The sequence below is a fragment of the Hyperolius riggenbachi genome, chromosome 3 (genome assembly GCF_040937935.1).
Source record: "Hyperolius riggenbachi isolate aHypRig1 chromosome 3, aHypRig1.pri, whole genome shotgun sequence".
In the NCBI taxonomy this organism is placed as follows: domain Eukaryota; kingdom Metazoa; phylum Chordata; class Amphibia; order Anura; family Hyperoliidae; genus Hyperolius; species Hyperolius riggenbachi.
In genome coordinates, this window is record NC_090648.1 from 189,014,317 (window position 1) to 189,033,760 (window position 19,444).

The following is a 19,444-nucleotide window of genomic DNA, read 5'->3' on the forward strand; positions in this document are numbered from 1 at the left end:
GCTTCTTTCCCACACTTGCGTTTTCAGCCACGTTTGTAGTAACTTGATGCAACATGATTTGTGGTAACATCAAAAGCGTATAGACTGCACTGTCTGATGTCCTCATCCACGCGTTGTGATTTCCTGCGGTATCGCAACGTGTGGTTGCTAGCAGATTCACGCAAATGCAATGCAATTTCCATTTATTTCTAATTAATGCAGTCGCTCTGTCAAAAATCACATTGAAGCTGAATTGCCGTGCGTTGCGACTGCACGTCAGTTTCCCAATGCATTCAAGTGGAGAAGGGCCCTGTTGCCCTATTGCAGGAAGTGACCAGTGTCTGAGTGTCTTATTGGGTGTTTTGCCAGTGATTTACATGACATTAGCTAACCATTACATTCATTTAAGCTTTGTTTGAAAGACATGGCCATAGTTTACCAGTGTGTTTTCTCTTCCATCACAGAATGCATTGCTGCCAGCAGGATTTCGACAGAAGGACCAGACCAATAAGCAAGCCTCAGGTGTTTTTGATAGGGAAAGTTTGCTGGAATTCTTGGAAAAAGACGCACTGGCACAGAAAGACAGGGAAGATTATGTACCATTTACAGGAGAGAAAAAAGGTATAGTAACTATTCACACCTCAAAGCTACATCTATCGCATAGAGAACTTCTCATAGCAAGTTTATATTAAATGTTGCCAGTGGTGATGACTAAGATTTGTATTTAATAACCTACATTTATAATGAAATGTGGATCATTGCTTCAGGTTAGCTTGTGACAGGTCCTCTTTCTGTACAGGACTCCCCCCTTTCTAAATGTAGTGTTCCCCCTATATCTGTCATTGCAGCAAGTTTTTGAATATCTTTTCTTTTGCTTTTCATTGAGGGAGGGCAATGAGATGCAAGTAATTTCTAATTTTTAGAAATTGGCATATAATCTGCATAATCTTGAAACCATTTGCATCTCATTGATCATCCCTACTTATGATCTGCTCTTTTTAGCTCCTGTGTCAGTGCTTCAGTTTCAGGTAACTCTGGAAATGTTTTACATCTCCTGTTGTTGAAATAAAAATGAAAAGCAGAGAGTCGTTCAGGGAGAAATTAGGCATACGACATTCTTTAAAGTTATCACGATTATGTTTCTAGCTGTTAATCATGCAGCCAGTGTCTCTATTCATCCCTCAGGCAGGGAACACACTTGACTTTCAGTTTTCCGCGCGCGTTTTCCTGCATACTTTTTCTGCACACCAAGTGTGTTTCTATGCAGGAAAACGCGCGCGTTTTTTCACAGCAGCTGATGTAATTGATAGAGAAAACTGCCAAAATGTGCAGATTCAGGATGCAGAATGTCAGTTTTTTTTCTGCGTGCGAACAACACAGTAAGTGTGTACTAGCACATTGATTAACATGAGTTTTCAGTTTTTCTGTGCAGAAAACGCATACGAAAACAGTCAAGTGTGTTCCCTGCCTCAGACTGCTTTTTAAATAGTAGGATTCAGGCAGCTGGGTGCAAAGACCATTTAAAGAGACCTGAGCACTTTTTAAAATCTATAAAACAAACCTACCCCCTAGATGAGGTTGGTAAATAGTGTGGGCCATTGAGGGGGGTGGCAAGCCATCTGTAGACACTTGTCTTCCCCAGCCAGACTTCCAGGTCCGCAGTTTGAAGTGCCCCTGGTGGTTTTGCAAATTCCTGGCCACCACAGTGCACACTGGGAGATGTAGTCCTTCAGTGTGAGTACATCTCCCAGCCCCTTAAATAAAACCCCACCAACCCCATCTAAACCCATCCAAGGAAAAGTTGGTGGACAGTGGAGCAGTTGCCTCTCATTGGGTGGTTGCCTGGCTGTGACCATACACAGTGTAATTGTTGGGTGCACACGGTAAGATTTATCGTGCGATTTTGCGACCCGATAGTTTTTCCCGCCCGATTCTGCACTCTATTCTCCTTATCTTCATTCATTTTTCTTATCTCTTTCCATTCACCACTATGAGAAATCGAGCACGGAAATGATTGGGAGCAATATCGGACATGATGGATTTTATCTATCGGATCCATCTATCGCACGGAAAATCGTACCGTGTGTATATTGGGCATAAGCAATGTGACTGCCATGTGTTTGGTTTTTTGGCAGTGTATACTTATCCTAAAACTGTATGTCTTTTGACCATAGACATGTAAATGAAAGACAATTATGTTTCCAAGCAAATGTTGATCTCAAAACACACTGTAAAACAATCACATAAAAGTCATAAACAGCAGACATGCATATCCGTAACTGATTAACTAAGTCCATACTGCTAGGTCTGTTACTCATGAATGAATTGGTGATGCAGTGAAAACCTAATTACAACACCTTACATGGAATCATTTGGCTTCATTTTCTGGATGTTTATTTTGTCACAGGTAGTGCTCTCACATGATGTCACTGATAAACTGCTCTGTGATAACTGACCTAGTAAGCAAACACGGGAAAGAGTGTCAGTGCAAAAGCATGACTCCGCTTTACAAGTATGGTGTGCTGCAGCTATAATGGCAACAGATCTGCCTCTTTAACCAGTTCACCCCCAAGGCTTTTTACCCTAACGGACCAGAGCAATTTTCACCTGTCAGTGCTCAACCCTTTTATTCCCTAATGACTTTATTACTACTTATCACAACAAAATGATATGCACCTCCTTTTTTTTTCACCAATTAGGCTTTCTGTGGGTAGTACATTTTGCTAAGAATTTTTTTTTTATTCTAAATGCATTTTAATGGGAAAAATAAGAAAATGGGAAAAAGATGATTTTTTTAGTTTCTGCCATTATAGTTTTAAAATTAAAAGTTCTCCAGTGGATAAAACCAACACATTTGATTTGCCCACTTGTCCCGATTATTAAACTATTTAAATTATGCCCCTATCACAATGTATGGCGACAATATATTAGGAAATATAGGTGTTATTTTTCAGTTTTTTTTGTTTTTTTTTTGTCCGGTCCATAATTACAAGCCCCTATGTAGTAAAGTAAAAGTAATTTTCCCTCATAAAATTAAAGATTAAAAAAAGCTGAGTACCGAAGGCAACTATTTATGTTTTTTTTTTTTTGGGGGGGGGGGGGGAAGGGGGCTATATGTGCCTGTATGTGTAATTATACTTTTTGGCCATAATATGGCGCTAGTGAACGCTTTCCGTTTGATAGGAAGCGTTCACTTTTTTAAAATTTACATTTAACTACACTGTGACGGCTTCTTGTTTTATGAATGGGCGTGGCCGCTAATCACGGTCACGTCCATTCATTCCAGGCATTGCGATTGGGTAGAGGACTGCTCGGTCCTCTTCCCCAGTCACTGAATACGGAATCCCAATGAAAACGGCAGCGGGAGCGGCGCGCACACGAAAGGAGCAGCGGCGGGAACGAGAGACTTCTTAAAACATCCTGTTGCTGTTACCAGGCTCAAACAGGACGTTTTAATAAGTCCGGATGCCATTAACTGGTTAAAGGATGACTGAAGCAAGAAACTTTTACTTGTAATGTAAAGTCATGCTTTTGCACTGGAGGCTACCATACTTTTTTCCTTTTAAACCATACCAGTTGCCTGGCAGCCATACTGATCTATTTGGCTGCAGTAGTGTCTTAATCACACCAAAAACAAGCATGCAGATAATCTTGTCAGATCTAACAATGGGCTCTATTCACAAAACTTTTCATAAATTGCTTATCATCTAATTGATAAAAATAACCTTTCAGCACATTTACAAGCAAAATAATCACTCAAAGTAAGTTGTTCCTGATTAACTTCATTTTAATATTACTTTTTCTTACCTTAATTATATTATATTTTTGCTCTTTGGGAGCTTAAAAAAGTAACATGGATAAGGTGAAAAAGCTTTGTGAATCATGCTCGATGTCAGAAGCACCTGATCTGCTGCATGCTTGTTCAGGGTCTGTGGCTAAAAGTACTAGCGGAAGAGGATCAGCGGGGCTGCCAGGCAACTGGCATTGCTTATGAGGAAATAAATATGGCAGCCACCATTTCCCTTTAGTTACATTTGTTGTCCTTTTAAAGCAGCGGAGTGTTGCCGCCACAGTACAAATTTATAGAACTTAAATCCTGTGTGATAGAGCAGCACCTCCATTGGATATAGTTTGCAGCAGCGGTGCTGAAGACATAAGAGCATTTCTGCTGAAAATCACTACCTATGTGACACAGACCTTGCAGTTGAGCCCATTTTTAAGTACAGTTCAAGGCCAGTACGAGTTAAAGCGGATCCAAGATGAAAAACTAACTATAACAAGTAACTTGTCTATATATCTTATCTAAACTTTAGATAGTTTACACAGCATATGTAGCTGCAAACAGCTTCAACAGTTTGGTTATTTATTCCTGTGATACAATGAGAGCGGCCATGTTCTGTTTGTCACATTACACACAGGCAAGCTTATCTGTATCTCCTGCCCTCACCCTGTGAAAACTTCACTTCTCCTCCCTCCTCCCTCCTCCCCTCTGCCTCTGAAATCTCTGGCTAGTAACCTCCTCCTCCTGCCCAGACTGAGCTCCCATAAGCCCTTGCTACAGTGCCAAGGCACTGTGAAAAGCTGTGGGCGAGGCTTGTTTAGTTTATAGGGAATTAGAGTATTAAAACAAAACAGAAAAAGTGTTTGACTTGAGGAATGCCCTATAAACTATATGAAAGGAACACAATTATGCAATGAGTAAGTTTATCTCTGATCCACTTTAATACTGTAAGGTATCTTGACCAGGGTTTTGTAGGTTTAATTGACTGTGTATCCTTTTTAAGCCTTGTCTAGGCAGTCCCCTACTTACAAACAGGTTCCGTGTCCAGGAGATTGTTTTTAAGTTGACTTTGTAAGTGGAGTCTTGTGTTAAACATGGTGAATCATGGATACATTAATTACAGACAACTTTGGATTTGGACATGTACTATAAACAGCTTTTGGTGGTTTTCAATGTACTTTTAAAGTCTTTTAAACCACTTACAACAGTGTATTCCATACTGTAACATGACAAAAATATGAAATACAAAAAAGCGTTTTATATTTTGTACATGAAGACAACTTTGTAAGTCGTTTAAAAGTAGTGAACCTTTTGTACAATGAGAGGTAGATCAGGTAAGCTATAGATACTTACCTGATATCAATCATTATCTATCTGATATCAATCAAGATTCTAATCTACCACCTTGCATCAATAAAACTCCTGAAGTTTTCTTATAACTGTCGTGCTGACTGCCTTATAGGTGTACATTGCTGTACAAAGCATTGAGAACATTCCTCGTGCACCACTGTCTTTGTTATGCTGGATACACACCATGCGTTTCCGCGTTCGATGCGTCCGTCTATACGCATCGATTCGATTATTTCCGACATGTCCGATTCAAGCTTCGATGGATCGTTAGGTCGATTTGCCATACTTTACATGGCAATCGACCTAAAAATCATCGAAATGCGTTCAGAAATGCTCGGAAATAATCGAATCGACGCGTATCGACGGACGCATTCGATGCGGAAACGCATGGTGTGTATCCAGCATAAGTCTGTAAAGTGGTGATTATTAGACTTTTTCCACTTTTGTAAGTTTTCATTAACATGTTTCAGGTGCCTTCATAAATATGGGAGGGCTTATGGATGGTGAAATATTTAAGAAGTAGCTTCCATAGTTTGTGAAGGAATTGAAAAATGGGACTGAATGTTAGTTTCTTTCTGACTTCAAGAAAATAAACAAATTGAATAGTTGACTGCGATTAGTGGCAAGTGTCAAATTTTAATACATTTTATCTGCATCACCTCTGCCATGGTTTGTAGCTCTCTGTTTTCATAGACTGCCTACTTTTATGGAATCTTACATGTTTCAAAGCAGTGGCCTATTATTATTATTATTATTGATTGATTTATAAAGCGCCAACATATTCTGTGGTGCTGTACAAAGTAAGAAACAAACATGGGGTGCACAATAATAGTGTGTGCACTTCACTCAGCATTTAGTATGCAATGGTACACTACAAACTCCTTTTCAGAGGCCTTTTCTTGTTCAAGGTCAAAGCAAAGCTTTATAGCCTTTTTTATGGTGCTGCTGTAACCTTTGTTCAGCATTCTACAAAGCCTAACCTCCATCTTTATTTTATAAGGCTGAAGCCTGCCCTGGCTGCTCTGGCCTTAAGCATGTTTTTGTTAGGCTTGTATTCTCAGGAAGTTGCTAAGATGTATATTATATGACACTCAGCTTTGTGCAGCTGCCTGCTGTCCTGTAGCTGATTAGTGGGACACTGGCGCTGGTGGAAACTTTCCATGAAGCTATTGTACCATGAAAAGGCTCTGTTCCCAGGATGTGTCTTTACTTGTAGAAATCAGGAGAATTGATAAACAATACATCTTGTTCATACCTGAAGATCAGATAGTTGTCATCACCTGCTGAGATCCTGCCCTTACTTGTGGAGAGACAGAGGATTGGTGTATCAGTTCTTGTTATGTCTGTTTCCTGATACAGGTAGTTGCCAGAAATATTACAATGTGTATTTGCATCAGCCTTTAGATTTCTGTGCACAATGTGTACTGAGACTGCATAGACGGAAGTACATTGTTTATTGTTGCTTTGCTCACGCTGAATGATGAGAGCTGAGGCATGAGAGAGCTGGGGCAGTTATTCACTTATGCCTCTGCTTTCCACCTTTTTGTGTATTTCATGCAACTGACCTGATTTATTAAGACCAGTATAAGTAAAACTGGAGCAAAAGAGGAACAAAGCAACAGAATTCAAATCCTCCTCTTATTTAACCCTTTAGCAGCCAATTTACTTGGAGGCTGGCAAGTGCTCCAAGCCAATTTATTTTAGCACTTTTTTTTTGTTACATTTCCCTGCTTCTAATTAGTACTGTTGTAATATGTATTTATGGCCACTTCCCACTAGGGGGCAGTGTGAGACAATAACAGAGGACTTTCAGTTTCTATGTTTTCTGCTAGTAGAGAAAGATCAAAGCATTACAAACATTTACAGCACAATGAGTCCTGCCGACTGAGGTCAAAAGTAGTGCACTTACCTCAAACGAGATAACTCTGTTGAAGCTGCTAATGGGTTAAAAGCGAAGTCCTGAATGTTTTCTCTCTGCACCTGGTCTATATTTTCTCCAATTTGCTTTGTTTTTACTTTGATAAATCAGCCCAGTTTGTTATGAAAATACATTATGTATCTTTCTGTTTAACAATCTGTGCAACTTTTTTTTTTTTAATTTAGTAGCAACAAAGCATAAGTTCAAACTGCTGTTACTTTTTCAGGAAGTAAAATGTCACAATGACTGAATAGTGTAAATCTGAGTTGATCTGTTTCTTTGTCATAGCAATATGTAGTGCTGCACAAACTTTCGCATTCTTAGTACACAACAGTGATATGTTTGCTATTTCCTTGGATTCCTACTGTTCAGTGAAGTAGTCGAAACTGCAGTCCCCCAGAATGTGTTTAGTGCTGTTCTATGATGTCCCAGTGGTGGGTTCTGCCATATTGGGCTCTATTCATAAAAAAAGTGTTGCGAAAATACTCCTGGAGGGAAAATACCGCATCGGTATTTTAGACCTCTGGGTGGGCATTCATAAAAATTTTGGCAGCTGGGATAGCAGAGCGGAGATCTCCCGCTGAAGGCTGGCGGTAAGCTGTCGGAAGGCATGCAGAAACACTTAAGGCAGTCTCTCCATGCGCTGCTCTCTCTGGGAGGTCTGTCCCATTCACCTGTATGTAATCGGCAGGCTTCTCGCCATATCGAGGAAGCGGTATTTCCCGTCCACATACCGCTTCCTCTAATCTTTATGAATGGCCATGTTGTTACTTTTTTTCTAGATAAATCTAGAAAAACACTGCAGAAGGCGGAAATTTCTCACTCTGCTGGGGGATTGTAGATTTTCTTGCAGGAACAGCTTTTATGAGTGCCCACTTTGCTAAATGGTCGGGAAAGTCCGCTGTTTTGAGCGGAAAACTTGCGGTAAAGTTTTATGAATAGAGCCCCTTGTAACCTAAAGCAGTGAGGGTCAGGGCTTTGGAGTCAGTACAAAAATCAGACTCTTCAGTTTATGAAACCACCTACTCCATGTACCCAAAATTACTCTGCCTCTTTAAGGTGGCCACTAACGATCCAATTTCTAGCAATAATTGTTTGAGCGATCAGAAATTCGGATCGGAAGTGAAATCGTTCACTACACCATCAATGAACCAATCTTTGCTTCCTATCTACCACAACCAACAAGAAAATCCAAATTTTGGTTAGCCGAAAATTCAATCCGATGATTGTTTTTATAAACCTTTATAATCGATTGTGCCCATCAACAGAGATTTACAACCAATCTGATCAGAATTTCTTATCACTGGAACGATTTTTTGCTAGAAATAGGACAGTTAGTTGTCCCCCTTTAGTCTAATACTTAACAGGGCTGTGGAGTTGGTACAAAAATCATCTGACTCCTAAGTTTATTGAAACCACTGACACCGACTCCAGGTAACAAAAAAGTGCTCTGACTCCTCCACTCCGACTCCACAGCCTTGGTGAGGGCAGACTTGCCTGTCCACCAACAGATTTCCCATCTGGTGATCACTGTAGTTTGCCTGGAAACAAGTTTTTTTTTTTCTGGGCACCTAGCTATATCCAGGAGTGTATTCAGATTATTGTACAATAATTGACTAAATATTTTTCTATTCATACACGTATGAGACAGTACCAATTATAATTGGTACGGACCAGGGGATTTGTTTAATTGTTTTTATCAACTGCTTGTTTATGAAGATTATCCTTCATTGAAACCTAATTGGTTCTTTGAGATATTATTTCATTATTTATGGCCTAGATAGGTTATTTTCTTTGTATACATGCCTGGAAACAAGTGACACTCCCAATTCTGATTCTAGACTGGATAAGATCTGACAACAGTCTTGTTGGATTCATTGCTGGAGGATAAGCGAATCCACTCACTCAAGTCTTTTCTATTAGTACAGGTAGTCCCCGGTTATTGAACAAGATAGGGACTGTAGGTTTGTTCTTAACCTGAATCTGTTCTTAAGTCAGAACATTGTGCCTTCTCTGTCCCCTGTACCTCCTCTGAACCCCCCTGGGCCTCCAGTGTACCCCTCTGTGTCACCTCTGCCCTCTGTACCTGCTTATACAAGTTTAAAAGCCATTTTTTCTTTGAATTTTTTAAAAGCCATTTTTCTCGAAAACTAAAAGTCCAATTTGAAAAAATGTTTTTGACTTGTTCCTATGGAAACACAGAATCCATGCCGTTCGTATCGGCGGGCCGTTCGTAAGTCATTGACTACCTGTATTTGAATACGTGTGACCTAAAGATAGAGGTTTCAACTGTGTGCATCACGTTGGACATGGGCTGTTATTCAGTTAAAGTGGTATAAAACCCTGACATAATATTCAATAAAAACATGTTTTCCTACTTTTTATATGCCATGCGGTTATCATATTTGCTTTTGTCCATAAGTATTAGTATTTATTTAGAGATTATACGTTACCAAAGTACACTTTTTTTGCTCTGAAAGCTGACTTGCATTTTATTTATAACTGCTTTATTCATGTTCTAATGTAAGCAGAAATGCTTTCTGATTGTCTGACTTTGTTCAGCAGAGCCTGCAGTGTCAGAGAAGTGTTTATTTACATTCCTCACTTGAGATGATGTTATGTTGTTTAATTGTATCAAGTTCGGCTGCGTCCAGCTTTGCTGACAGGGAAGCTTCTTTGCATGCTGTTCTAGTAAAAAAAAATACTGGTTGTATATGATATGCTGTAAATAATCTATTAGAGCAAAGAAAAAAATGCTGGGTTTCATTCCGCTGTAACTGGGTAACAAAAAGTTATTTTGTAGATCAGATGAGAAATGATCTCCTTGGATGAATCAGGGCCATGGTGTCAGCTTTTTTTTTTTTTTTTTTTTTTTTTTACTCCGTTGCCACTGAGTGTCCCTTCTCCAGTTTTGCACTACTTGTCATGTTCCAGATATGCAAATATAAGCTGATATTCAAATATAAATGCAAAACTATTAATATAACAATCTTGGCCTCCTTTAAAGGGATTCTGTAGGGGGGTCGGGGAAAAATGAGTTGGTTACCCAAGGCTTCTAATGGTCCCCCGCAGGCAGCCTGTGCCCGTGCAGCCACTCACCGATGCTCCGGCCCCGCCTCCGGTTCACTTCTGGAATTTCAGACTTTAAAGTCTGAAAACCACTGTGCATGCGTTGCCTTGTCCTTGCTTCCCCTGATGTCACCAGGAGCGCACGGCGCAGGCACAGACCATACTGGGCCTGCGCAGTACGCTCCTGGTGCCATCAGCAGGAGTAAGGACACAGCAACGCAGGCGCAGTGGTTTTCAGACTTTAAAGTCTGAAATTCCAGAAGTGAACCAGAGGCGGGGCCGGAGCATCGGTGAGTGGCTGCGCAGGCACAGGATGTCTGTGGGGGACCATTAGAAGCCCCAGGTAACGTCAACTCCTTTTCCCCTGACCCCCTACAGTGTCCCTTTAAGCATTTATCTTAACTTGCTAATAAATGTCAGCTTTGGTATTTTGGGTAAATTGGTAACAGATTTAGGCATGCCAGATGTTCCATTCTAAATTTCTCTTGGCGATTAATACCTGACAGTCCTAATAGCTGATCACTTGTGTGACTGAAGTAATTAGTGTGTTTTAATAACTTTTTATTAACCAGCTTAATAAGCAAACATTTTAGATGCCCACAATAATTTTCAAGTTTTTGTCATAGAGGACCTTTTACACAGTGGCCTTTCATGAATGACCATGGTGCTTGAAGGATGGACTGTCACCGACCACTCGTATTGTCCATGGACACTACTGTAATCGACTTTGTCCGGGGTCGGAACATTATTTGCATGCGTTTTGCGAGTTTCCTCCAAGCACTCCTGTTTCCCAAGCTCAGCCGAAAAAACATACTTGTAAGTTAAAGCGGATCCGAGATGAAAAACTAACTATAACAAGTAACTTGTCTATATATGTTACCTAAAGTTTAGATAGTTTACACAGCATATCTATCTGCAAACAGCTTCAACAGAATATGATTATTTCATCCTGTGATACAATGAGGGCAGCCATGTTCTGTTTGTCACAGGCTGCTATCAGGAGATGCTATCAGCTTGGCTCTGTGTAAATGCAGTCCCCCCTCCTCTCTCCTCCCCTCTGCCTCTGAAATCAGTGGCTAGTAACCTCCTACTCCAGCCCAGACTGAGCTCCCATAAGCCCTTGCTACAGTGCCAAGGCACAAAAGGAGCTGTGGGCAAGGCTTGTCTAGTTTTTAGGGAATTAAGAGTTTTAAAACAAAAGTATTTGGCTTGAGGAATGCCCTATCAACTATATGAAAGGAGAACAATTATGCAATGAGTACAATTTTATCTCGGATTCACTTTAAGGCTTCCCTAGCAATTGGCTTTAGACTGTGGTAAGAGCAGTTTGTGAGACCAAGTGAGAAATAGTTTGAATTGTTTGATGTATTCAGTAAAGTGCTGTGTAAAATGTGTCAGTGCTATATTGGTTTGTTACTAATGAAAGAATGGTACAGTTAGTGATTTGTCATGTTATTTACTGACAGTCTATTTCACACTGTACCTCTGTGTTTGCCAACTACTAAGGTATTCAAAGGATAAACAACCTAATATGAGAGCCAGAGGATAATATGAATGAATCTGGGTACATGTCCTTCCGCTGCCAGAAATAGGAATGGCTTTTAGGTGCAAACCACATTCACCAAGTGTCTCTCGTTATTTACCCAACACTGTCCTGCAGGTGATTATCGCGCTGCTAGGCAGTGAGCAGGTTATTTATTACAAAATAATGTGACCAGGGAAGTATGACACAGTGATCACATCCCAATAATTAGTATTTCTCAGTCGCTTTGGTCAGGAGGTCTGTTTTTGTCTTTTTCCTCTTCCAGCTGCTCATTAGATTTACTTTATAGTGACGAGATTTCCAGTGTATTATGACTTCAAAAAACCACAGAAGGAGAAGCTCTGCCAGCAAGGCTTTATTCTATCTTTACTGAAGCTTGGGTCTTTCCTGAGCTTTGATGTGGTCATAAACGCAGATTTTACCAAAGCTTGTATTGTGCAGTCATGTTAGCATGCAAATCTATTAACAGAGAGATGGGCTGTGTAATTGGTGTACAAAAGCCTCAGTGGTCTCCCAGCAAGCATTGTTGTAATTTAGATCTGTGTTGTAATAAATAAAGAATACGAATACTGGGGAGGGGGGGGGGGGAGACACTTCTGGCAGTGATTGGCCCTCAGTACAGGCCAGCTAATACTCGGTAGGAGTTCCTGGTAAGGGAAGCATTGAAAATGAGACACCCATCCCATAGATTGAAGTGGATTTCTTAATCCGATGTCTGTCAACCTGTTTGGCACTCCTTACTAGTTTTGGTCTTACGCATGGGAATTTTCTTGTCATCAAGGTATTTCCAAAAGCTATGAAATGCAGTTATTCAATGTAAGTGTAGGATATGTGTTTTTTTTTATTGTAGTGTTCTTTCTGTGCTGAGAAAATAACTGGTCTTTGCTGCATTTTCCAGTTTGTATACTGTTGGGTGTAAGAAAAATATTGGCGTTTCTTTGTGTTCAGTATAGGCACAGCTGACCCGCACCCACCACAAGGGTCTAAGACAGTCCAAGTTTGTGGTTGCATGTAAGAATATAAGAAAATGTTTTAAAGAGACTCTGTAACAAAATTCTCAGCCTTATTTCTTCTATCCTATAAGTTCCTATACCTGTTCTAATGTGGTCTGGATTACTGCAGCCTTTTCTAGTTGCGCTGTCTGTAATATATCTAATCGTTTCTTTGTCAAGCTTTGTCGACCCAGGGAGAAATGGGCTGCCTCTGTTGTAATGAATACAAGGTATGCACGCCCCCTGCGGGCTCTGTGTACTTTGTTTACTCCTCTCTCTCTCTGCTCTCAGTTTCAGCTTGTCTGTGTCATGCAGTTTGGGAGGCTGAGGGGGGGAGGGAGCTGCCTGTCACATGCTGAGAAACTGAGAATCCCAGACTGGAGTGCAGATAAATTACAAATAAAACTTGTAGTATACTGTAACAAAACACACGCATGCGCGCACGCATCACTTCCTGGTTAATGGCCAGTTTTGTTTCTTTTAAACACTGCCTAAAACTGGCGATTAAAAGCCAGGATCGCAGCGGGGAGCGGTGGAAACTGCGAAGGGGGATCCAGGAGATCAGTGACTCGATTGGTATGTTTTTTTTTATTGTACAAATTGGACAGTACAGATTCTCTTTTAAATAAAGTTTAATACCTTAATATAACACATGATATATTTTGAACTTGTGTAAAGGGCAAAATTAAAGGGAACCTGAACTGAGTAAAATTATTTAAAATAAACAAACGACGTAGCTGCAAATGAATATTACATACTTACCTCACCTTCAGTTCCTCTCAGAAGTAATCCATTTTTCTTCTTACAGTGATCCCTCCCAGTTCTGACAATATTTTGTCAGAACTGAAATATACCAGTTGCTGTCAGTTATATATCAACTGCATGTAAAAGGTAATGTCCATTTTTCCCTATGGCTCAAGAGGGCGATATTACAGTTTAACAGTGTGCTGACCAGGATGCTGTTATGGGGTAATGGCCATTTTCAAAATGGAGAACGGAGAATTTCATTGATCACAGTGGATAAACAGCATGCAGGAGAGGAGAAAGAGATTGATGAGTAGACTACACAGGAGGTAAGTATGACGCGATTCTGTTTATTTTGACTTTTAATTTTCAGTGCAGGTTCTCTTTAAATTATCTCTTATTGTCACATTATAAAGGAAGTGCAGCCATATAGATTTTTTCTTTCTCAGACAAGCAGTTCAGACAAGCAAAGGTACAATAAGATCTCCATTTAACTTAACATCTGGAATTTCTTTTCCATCTGGAATTTCTTTTAATGCCAATTCTCCTTGATTTCAAGTGACACTTTAAAATACTTGTCTAAGCATATTTCACTCTGTGTTGTGCTGTAGCAGTGAACATACATTCTTGTACAACCCATACCTGACTTTTAAAAACACTTTTTTCCAGCCATAGGGTGATTGGTGGGCTCTCTCACATCATGGTAATAGCATAAAAGCTGGCCATACACTGGCCCGATTTGCCGCCGTTTCGACAGCAGATCCGATCACTGGGATCAAATCTGCTGCCAATCGTTCGCGCTACACGCCGAATTTCGATCCATTTCGTCCGATCCCGTCGATGGCTCCGTGCGGAAAATTACCGTCGGTCGCCCACGGGTAGGGAGCGCGTCGCTAGCGGCGCTCGAGTGCCCGACGACCGACGCAATAGAGCGGCAATACATTACCTGCTCCGCCGGCGCGACTACCCCCGGTCACCGCTGCTCCGTGTCCGCGCTAGTCTCCGGCATGCTTCAGTTCCTCCTGCCCGGCAGGAAGTTTAAACAGTAGAGGGCGCTCTACTGTTTAAACTTCCTGCCGGGCAGGAAGAAGTAAAGCATGCTGGACCTGGAGACCAGAGCGGAGAAGACAGGGAGACCTGGGGACTGGAGTCGCGCCGGCGGAGCAGGTAATGTATGCGGGCGGGGGGAGCGGTGGCAGCACCACCACCACAACAGATTGTGAACGGTTTCAGGCTGAAATCGATTCACAATCTGTTTGCTGTAAAGGCAGCCATACGATCCTTCTCTGATCAGATTCGATCAGAGAGGGATCTATCTGTTGGTCGAATCTGATGGCAAATCGACCAGTGTATAGTATCTGAATAGGTTGTAAAAAAAAAAACACCCACCAGCATGCTATCATCTTTTATTTGGGAGTGTTACACTGCTGATAATAGTCATTATGGAGGAAAATGTGCTGATGTCTCACCTTTAAAGGTACAAACTGCTGCTTGAGGTAAAACGTATTGGCCACTGGCCAGCGTATGCAAATCAGAATAGAGCCCTGTGTCATTTATTCCAGGGATTTCCTGTCCTAACCTTGAACTGCTGGTTGGTGATAGCCGTCTAGGGCTGATAATAAAGAGCAGCTGCATTTCCATAGGCAGATAGATATTTATTGCAGTATGTGAGCTGAGACTTGTGTAGAAATGATTACCCTTTGGTAAAGGTAGGGACCTGCTTATGACGTGTTTAAAGCTGCCATATTTATCAGATTTCTTCTGTTCTCACTTCACATTGTGTGTCTGGTGACTCAGTTGAGGTTTGGGGAGTGTTTGTATGAACACTGTGTAATGCACTACAAATCTGTGCAAACACTTCAGAGTAAGCTGATAGTGCAGGCTTGGTTTGTTTTTGAATGTTGTCATCCAAGCTATAGTAATAATGGGACTGTTTGGATTGGTGGAATAAAATAACTTGCTGAAAAGCTTATGGTTTCCAGGCACTTTTGTATACTGAATATTGTGGCGCATATTGCTTTGTGTGGCAAAAGAGAGGGGAGAGGTGTAGGTGTGCCGGCTGCAGTGTCAGGATAGCATTCTGTGCCACTTTGCTGATTAAGGTGGCTATGCTGTTTCTTCTGTTATGCAGGAGGCTTACTGCAGCCAGTAGGGGAGTGCACCGTTGGAGATACTAGATGCACATCCTACTGATACCAGTTCCATGGTTGCTGAAAGCAGGGGGTGGAGGAAAGGCAGAACAGAAATTTTTGGACATATAAACTGCAGATTATTGCTGTCTGGATGCTGTTGCTGTGTCCCATGTTTGCTTTTCATGTGACCAGCATGAACTGGGATCTTCTGCAGCTGCTTTTGTGTGTACTGCCAAAACTGACATGGATGGAGATTTCACACAAGGTGTAATAACTGTTGTTGTTGTGTTTTTTGTTTTTTTGTTTTTTAATCACTGGAGAATTGTCCATTTAATGAGGCCATAGAGTCTTGCATGTAATGTAAAGGCATTACATCCTTCTGCAGCTACATTAATGCACACACATAATTGTTCATGGCTGGATTGTGTACTGGTTAAGGTTACCATCTTTGAAGTAGGCCTTAAATCCTGGATGGAGCCAGTACCAAACCAATAAGGACTCTTGGGCAAGACGCTCTAGGGCCCTTTTCCACTACAGCGTTTGCGATTGCTTAATCGCAAAACCGCAAACTGCTAGTGATTTGTCAAATCGCTACAGTTTGCTTTTAACATAGGAATCGCGGTAGGTCATTTCCACTACCGCGATTCGTTTTTGACCGGATCGCGATCGCGCGGCGGAGCGATTATTGCCGCGATTTTGCTATGCAGTGCATAGCATAGCAAAATCGCGGCCGCGAACGTCGGGGAATCGCCGGTAATTGCGATTCAGCAATCGCTAGCGTTCAGCGTGAACGCTAGCGATTGCTAGTGGAAAAGGGCCCTAGCTCCCGATGCTTACCAGGGTGGATAACTAAAGTGTGGCCTGAAGTGGCTGCAGCTCTCCACAGCTACCCAAGCACGTTGGGTCTGAAAGGAGAAAAGCACAATACATGTTAGCATTTTTTGTATTTCATTCTCTCTAAAGGTGAAGGGTTTCACGTTTTCAGCTGGAGACAAAGCATTTAAGAACACAAAGGTATTCTTTACTATAGATGCCATGTACATTCCTCATTGACAGGTTGGGTGTGTTAGTGTCACAACAGTGCATGTTATGCATATTTTAGTTTGTTCTTTATCCCGTTCAGCATGGTGGAAGGCATCATCCATCCTTCTTGCTCTATAGCATATGATTGTGCTCAGTTGCAGGATAGTGCTTAGAGGCAGATGTACTGAACCCTTGCAGCCCCTCTATTTCTCCCCTAATGGCTTACATTGACAGCCATGCAGAGTGGTGTAGGAACCTCTGGAAGCTATAGGAACCTCTAATGCCTACTTCCTGCTTCCTGCAGCCCTCCATGCTCTCCCGCTTGCACCAATCAGGAAAAGAATGGCCACATCCTATCAATATTTCAATGATAAAAGCAATTGTAAATACCACAGTTTTAATAGTTTAGTATATTAGAAGTTTTTATTCAGTGTAATCTATTAATCTATTAAACTATTTAGTGTATGATTACCGTAATGCTCGATGCATTAATTACAGCATTTATATTAAATACATTAATTTATGTAGTTCTAAAGTCAGGATTTGTCATTGACTTCATGTATTTGATGCCGTTCTGTGCAAGTACTTATTACATCTGGTAGTCTTGTGTTTGTGAGCGGGGCTCTCCTTTCTCTCAGTATAAAATGGGTTTCAGCTTAAAACTGGATACAGAAGGTAGCGACCCGCTGTGAGTTCTGGTCATGCTCAGATGCAAGTCACGTGTAGTGGAATAAGTAATGTGACACACGTGAGAATTTCTGCATGTGTTTTAAATAATGGAAAACTGTGCTATGTTGACGTGTCTGCCACATACAGTAGCAGATTCCTCCTTTTCTTTTTCTTTCTTTTTCTATTCCCTTTTAGCATTGTTTATAAAAGACCTGTCTATTAGAGTGGAGTGTATTTTGAACTCCCTAGACATTAAATGGGATTGGCCAGGTCAGGAAGTCAGGATCAGCTGTGTCCAGCATGTTTGTAGAAGGGCAAGTGTCATCCTTTTACCTTGCTCACCACATGAATTATTCAGTGACCTGAAACACTGAGTACCAGAACACTTGGATGCTTGTTCCAGATTAGCAAATTGATAAGTAATAAAGCCCTAGAGCGTGCTTCTAATAAAACATTGAAGGCAGCTACTGTCAGACACACGTGTGTTATAAAAAAAAAATGCACAAAATCATAAGTGTGTGAGCGATTTTAAAATAATTTTTATGCATATCGCACACAGACACACAAGTTTTCTTTTTGCTTCCCACTTTTATTAAGTTGTATTACTTTAAGATTATAGGACACAAACTCAACCCCCTGGAACCCCCTGTATGGTGGTTTGGGGGTTTGTTTGTTTCTAGGTTTAACATTTTTTTTTTTTTTAACTGATTTCAACTCTTTTCTTAAACCTAAAGTGGCTCTTGTGCAATCCCTACAGATCTATTCTTGTGATCTCCCCTTCCTCAGTGATTGCAGCCTTTTTGTTAGAACAGCTAGTCAGGAGATATTACATATAAAGATTACATCTGGTTAAAGCCCCTGCCCCTCCCTCCCCTGCTCTCTGCCTGCCTGGATCAAATTACTGCTCTTTTCACAGTGTGTAGGAGAGAGAAGTGGCAGGAACACTGCTGCAGCCTGCCCTATCAATGCTGTTTGCTGTAATTCTTATTTAAAATGTCTGTCTGCCTAGATTAGATTACATGGACGTAAGGGATGGAGTTATGTCATCAATCCCCCACCATCCTGCAGCTTTTCATACTTGCCATTAGAGCTCCAGGCTCACTGTGGTCACATGCCACTGTGGCACATTCAGGGGTGGACCAATCGGCAGGTCATAGCTTTTGGCCTTTTTTTTTTTTTTTTGCGGGGGAGCTCATCTGCAGTTATATATGGTAATTATAGGATATTCTCCTCTGAAATCCATTAGAGGAGCTGTCAGCCCTACTATCTCAGAAAAAACACGCATATAAATACTCTATTTACATAACATATGTATTTCACTGTCCACGTTTTGGTTTTAATGATTTTTCTACATTAAAAAAAGAGAAAATCCATCTTTAACTGTAGCTATTTTGTAGCCAATCCTGATGTCATTTCCTCCCTTACTCTCCTCTGCCTGATTTGCCCGCATGAGAAATATTGGCCAATCAGAGAGGAACAGAGGTGTGGGAGGGAAAACAGGAGGGAAAGAGGCTTCAGCCAATCAGGCTGCATTAGTTAAGTCTGAGGGAAAGTAGAGAAGCAAAAAAGGATGACGCAGCATGCCCTGCAACTTCCTCTTTGTATACTAAATTTTGTGTGTACCAAATAAGAGTCATGTAAACTTGGGAATGACCATTTATCAACAAGAAAAGTAATCGTGATTTTAACTTTTGAATTGCCTGGTTAGCATCCCTATTACTTGTTTACCAGATAAAAATAAAGAACTGATTTTTTATTTAATGCCGACAGTTACACTTTAAGGTGGAGAAAAGTGGTAAATATTTCATAGGTCCAATATTTCCAGATGAAGTTTTGAACAAGAAAATCTGATTGTACCAGATATCTTGCATATGTCATGTAGTCAATGCCTAGCTTTAGCCCTTTGTGATGGCCAGCATTTGTGGTAGTTATGTCCTACTGGGTCTGATATCTTACCTGTTGTAAGTAGGCGCTTGCAGCCAGTCAGGATGATGTGAGATGAGTACATTTGTCAGCTAATAGAGCAACCACTTAAGTAATGGTCATTCTAGCCCTAATGTATGGCGGTGATGGTTGCTTCCTGCACATTTATGTGGTCTCTGGGGAGCCCTCGTCAGTGTTTTCATAACAATGTATACACTTCTGTTGGCCAAAATCTCCATAATATGTTAAAGTACATTTCCTGTATATCTAAGAGCCTGCACGGAGTGTATGCTACAGAGCTCCTGTATAAACAAACATGCA

At 41.0% G+C, this 19,444-nt stretch overlaps 1 protein-coding gene across 2 annotated transcripts in view; it reads left to right on the top strand.

Moving 5' to 3' along the window:
• LOC137563241 (tropomodulin-3-like) overlaps positions 1 to 19,444 on the top strand; it is an 86,466-nt gene that overhangs the window by 42,664 nt on the left and 24,358 nt on the right. For both annotated transcript variants that reach the window (XM_068275450.1, XM_068275451.1), the window contains one exon: positions 444 to 600. In XM_068275450.1, the coding sequence (XP_068131551.1) occupies positions 444 to 600 (157 nt within the window). The remainder of the gene's footprint in view (positions 1 to 443; positions 601 to 19,444) is intronic.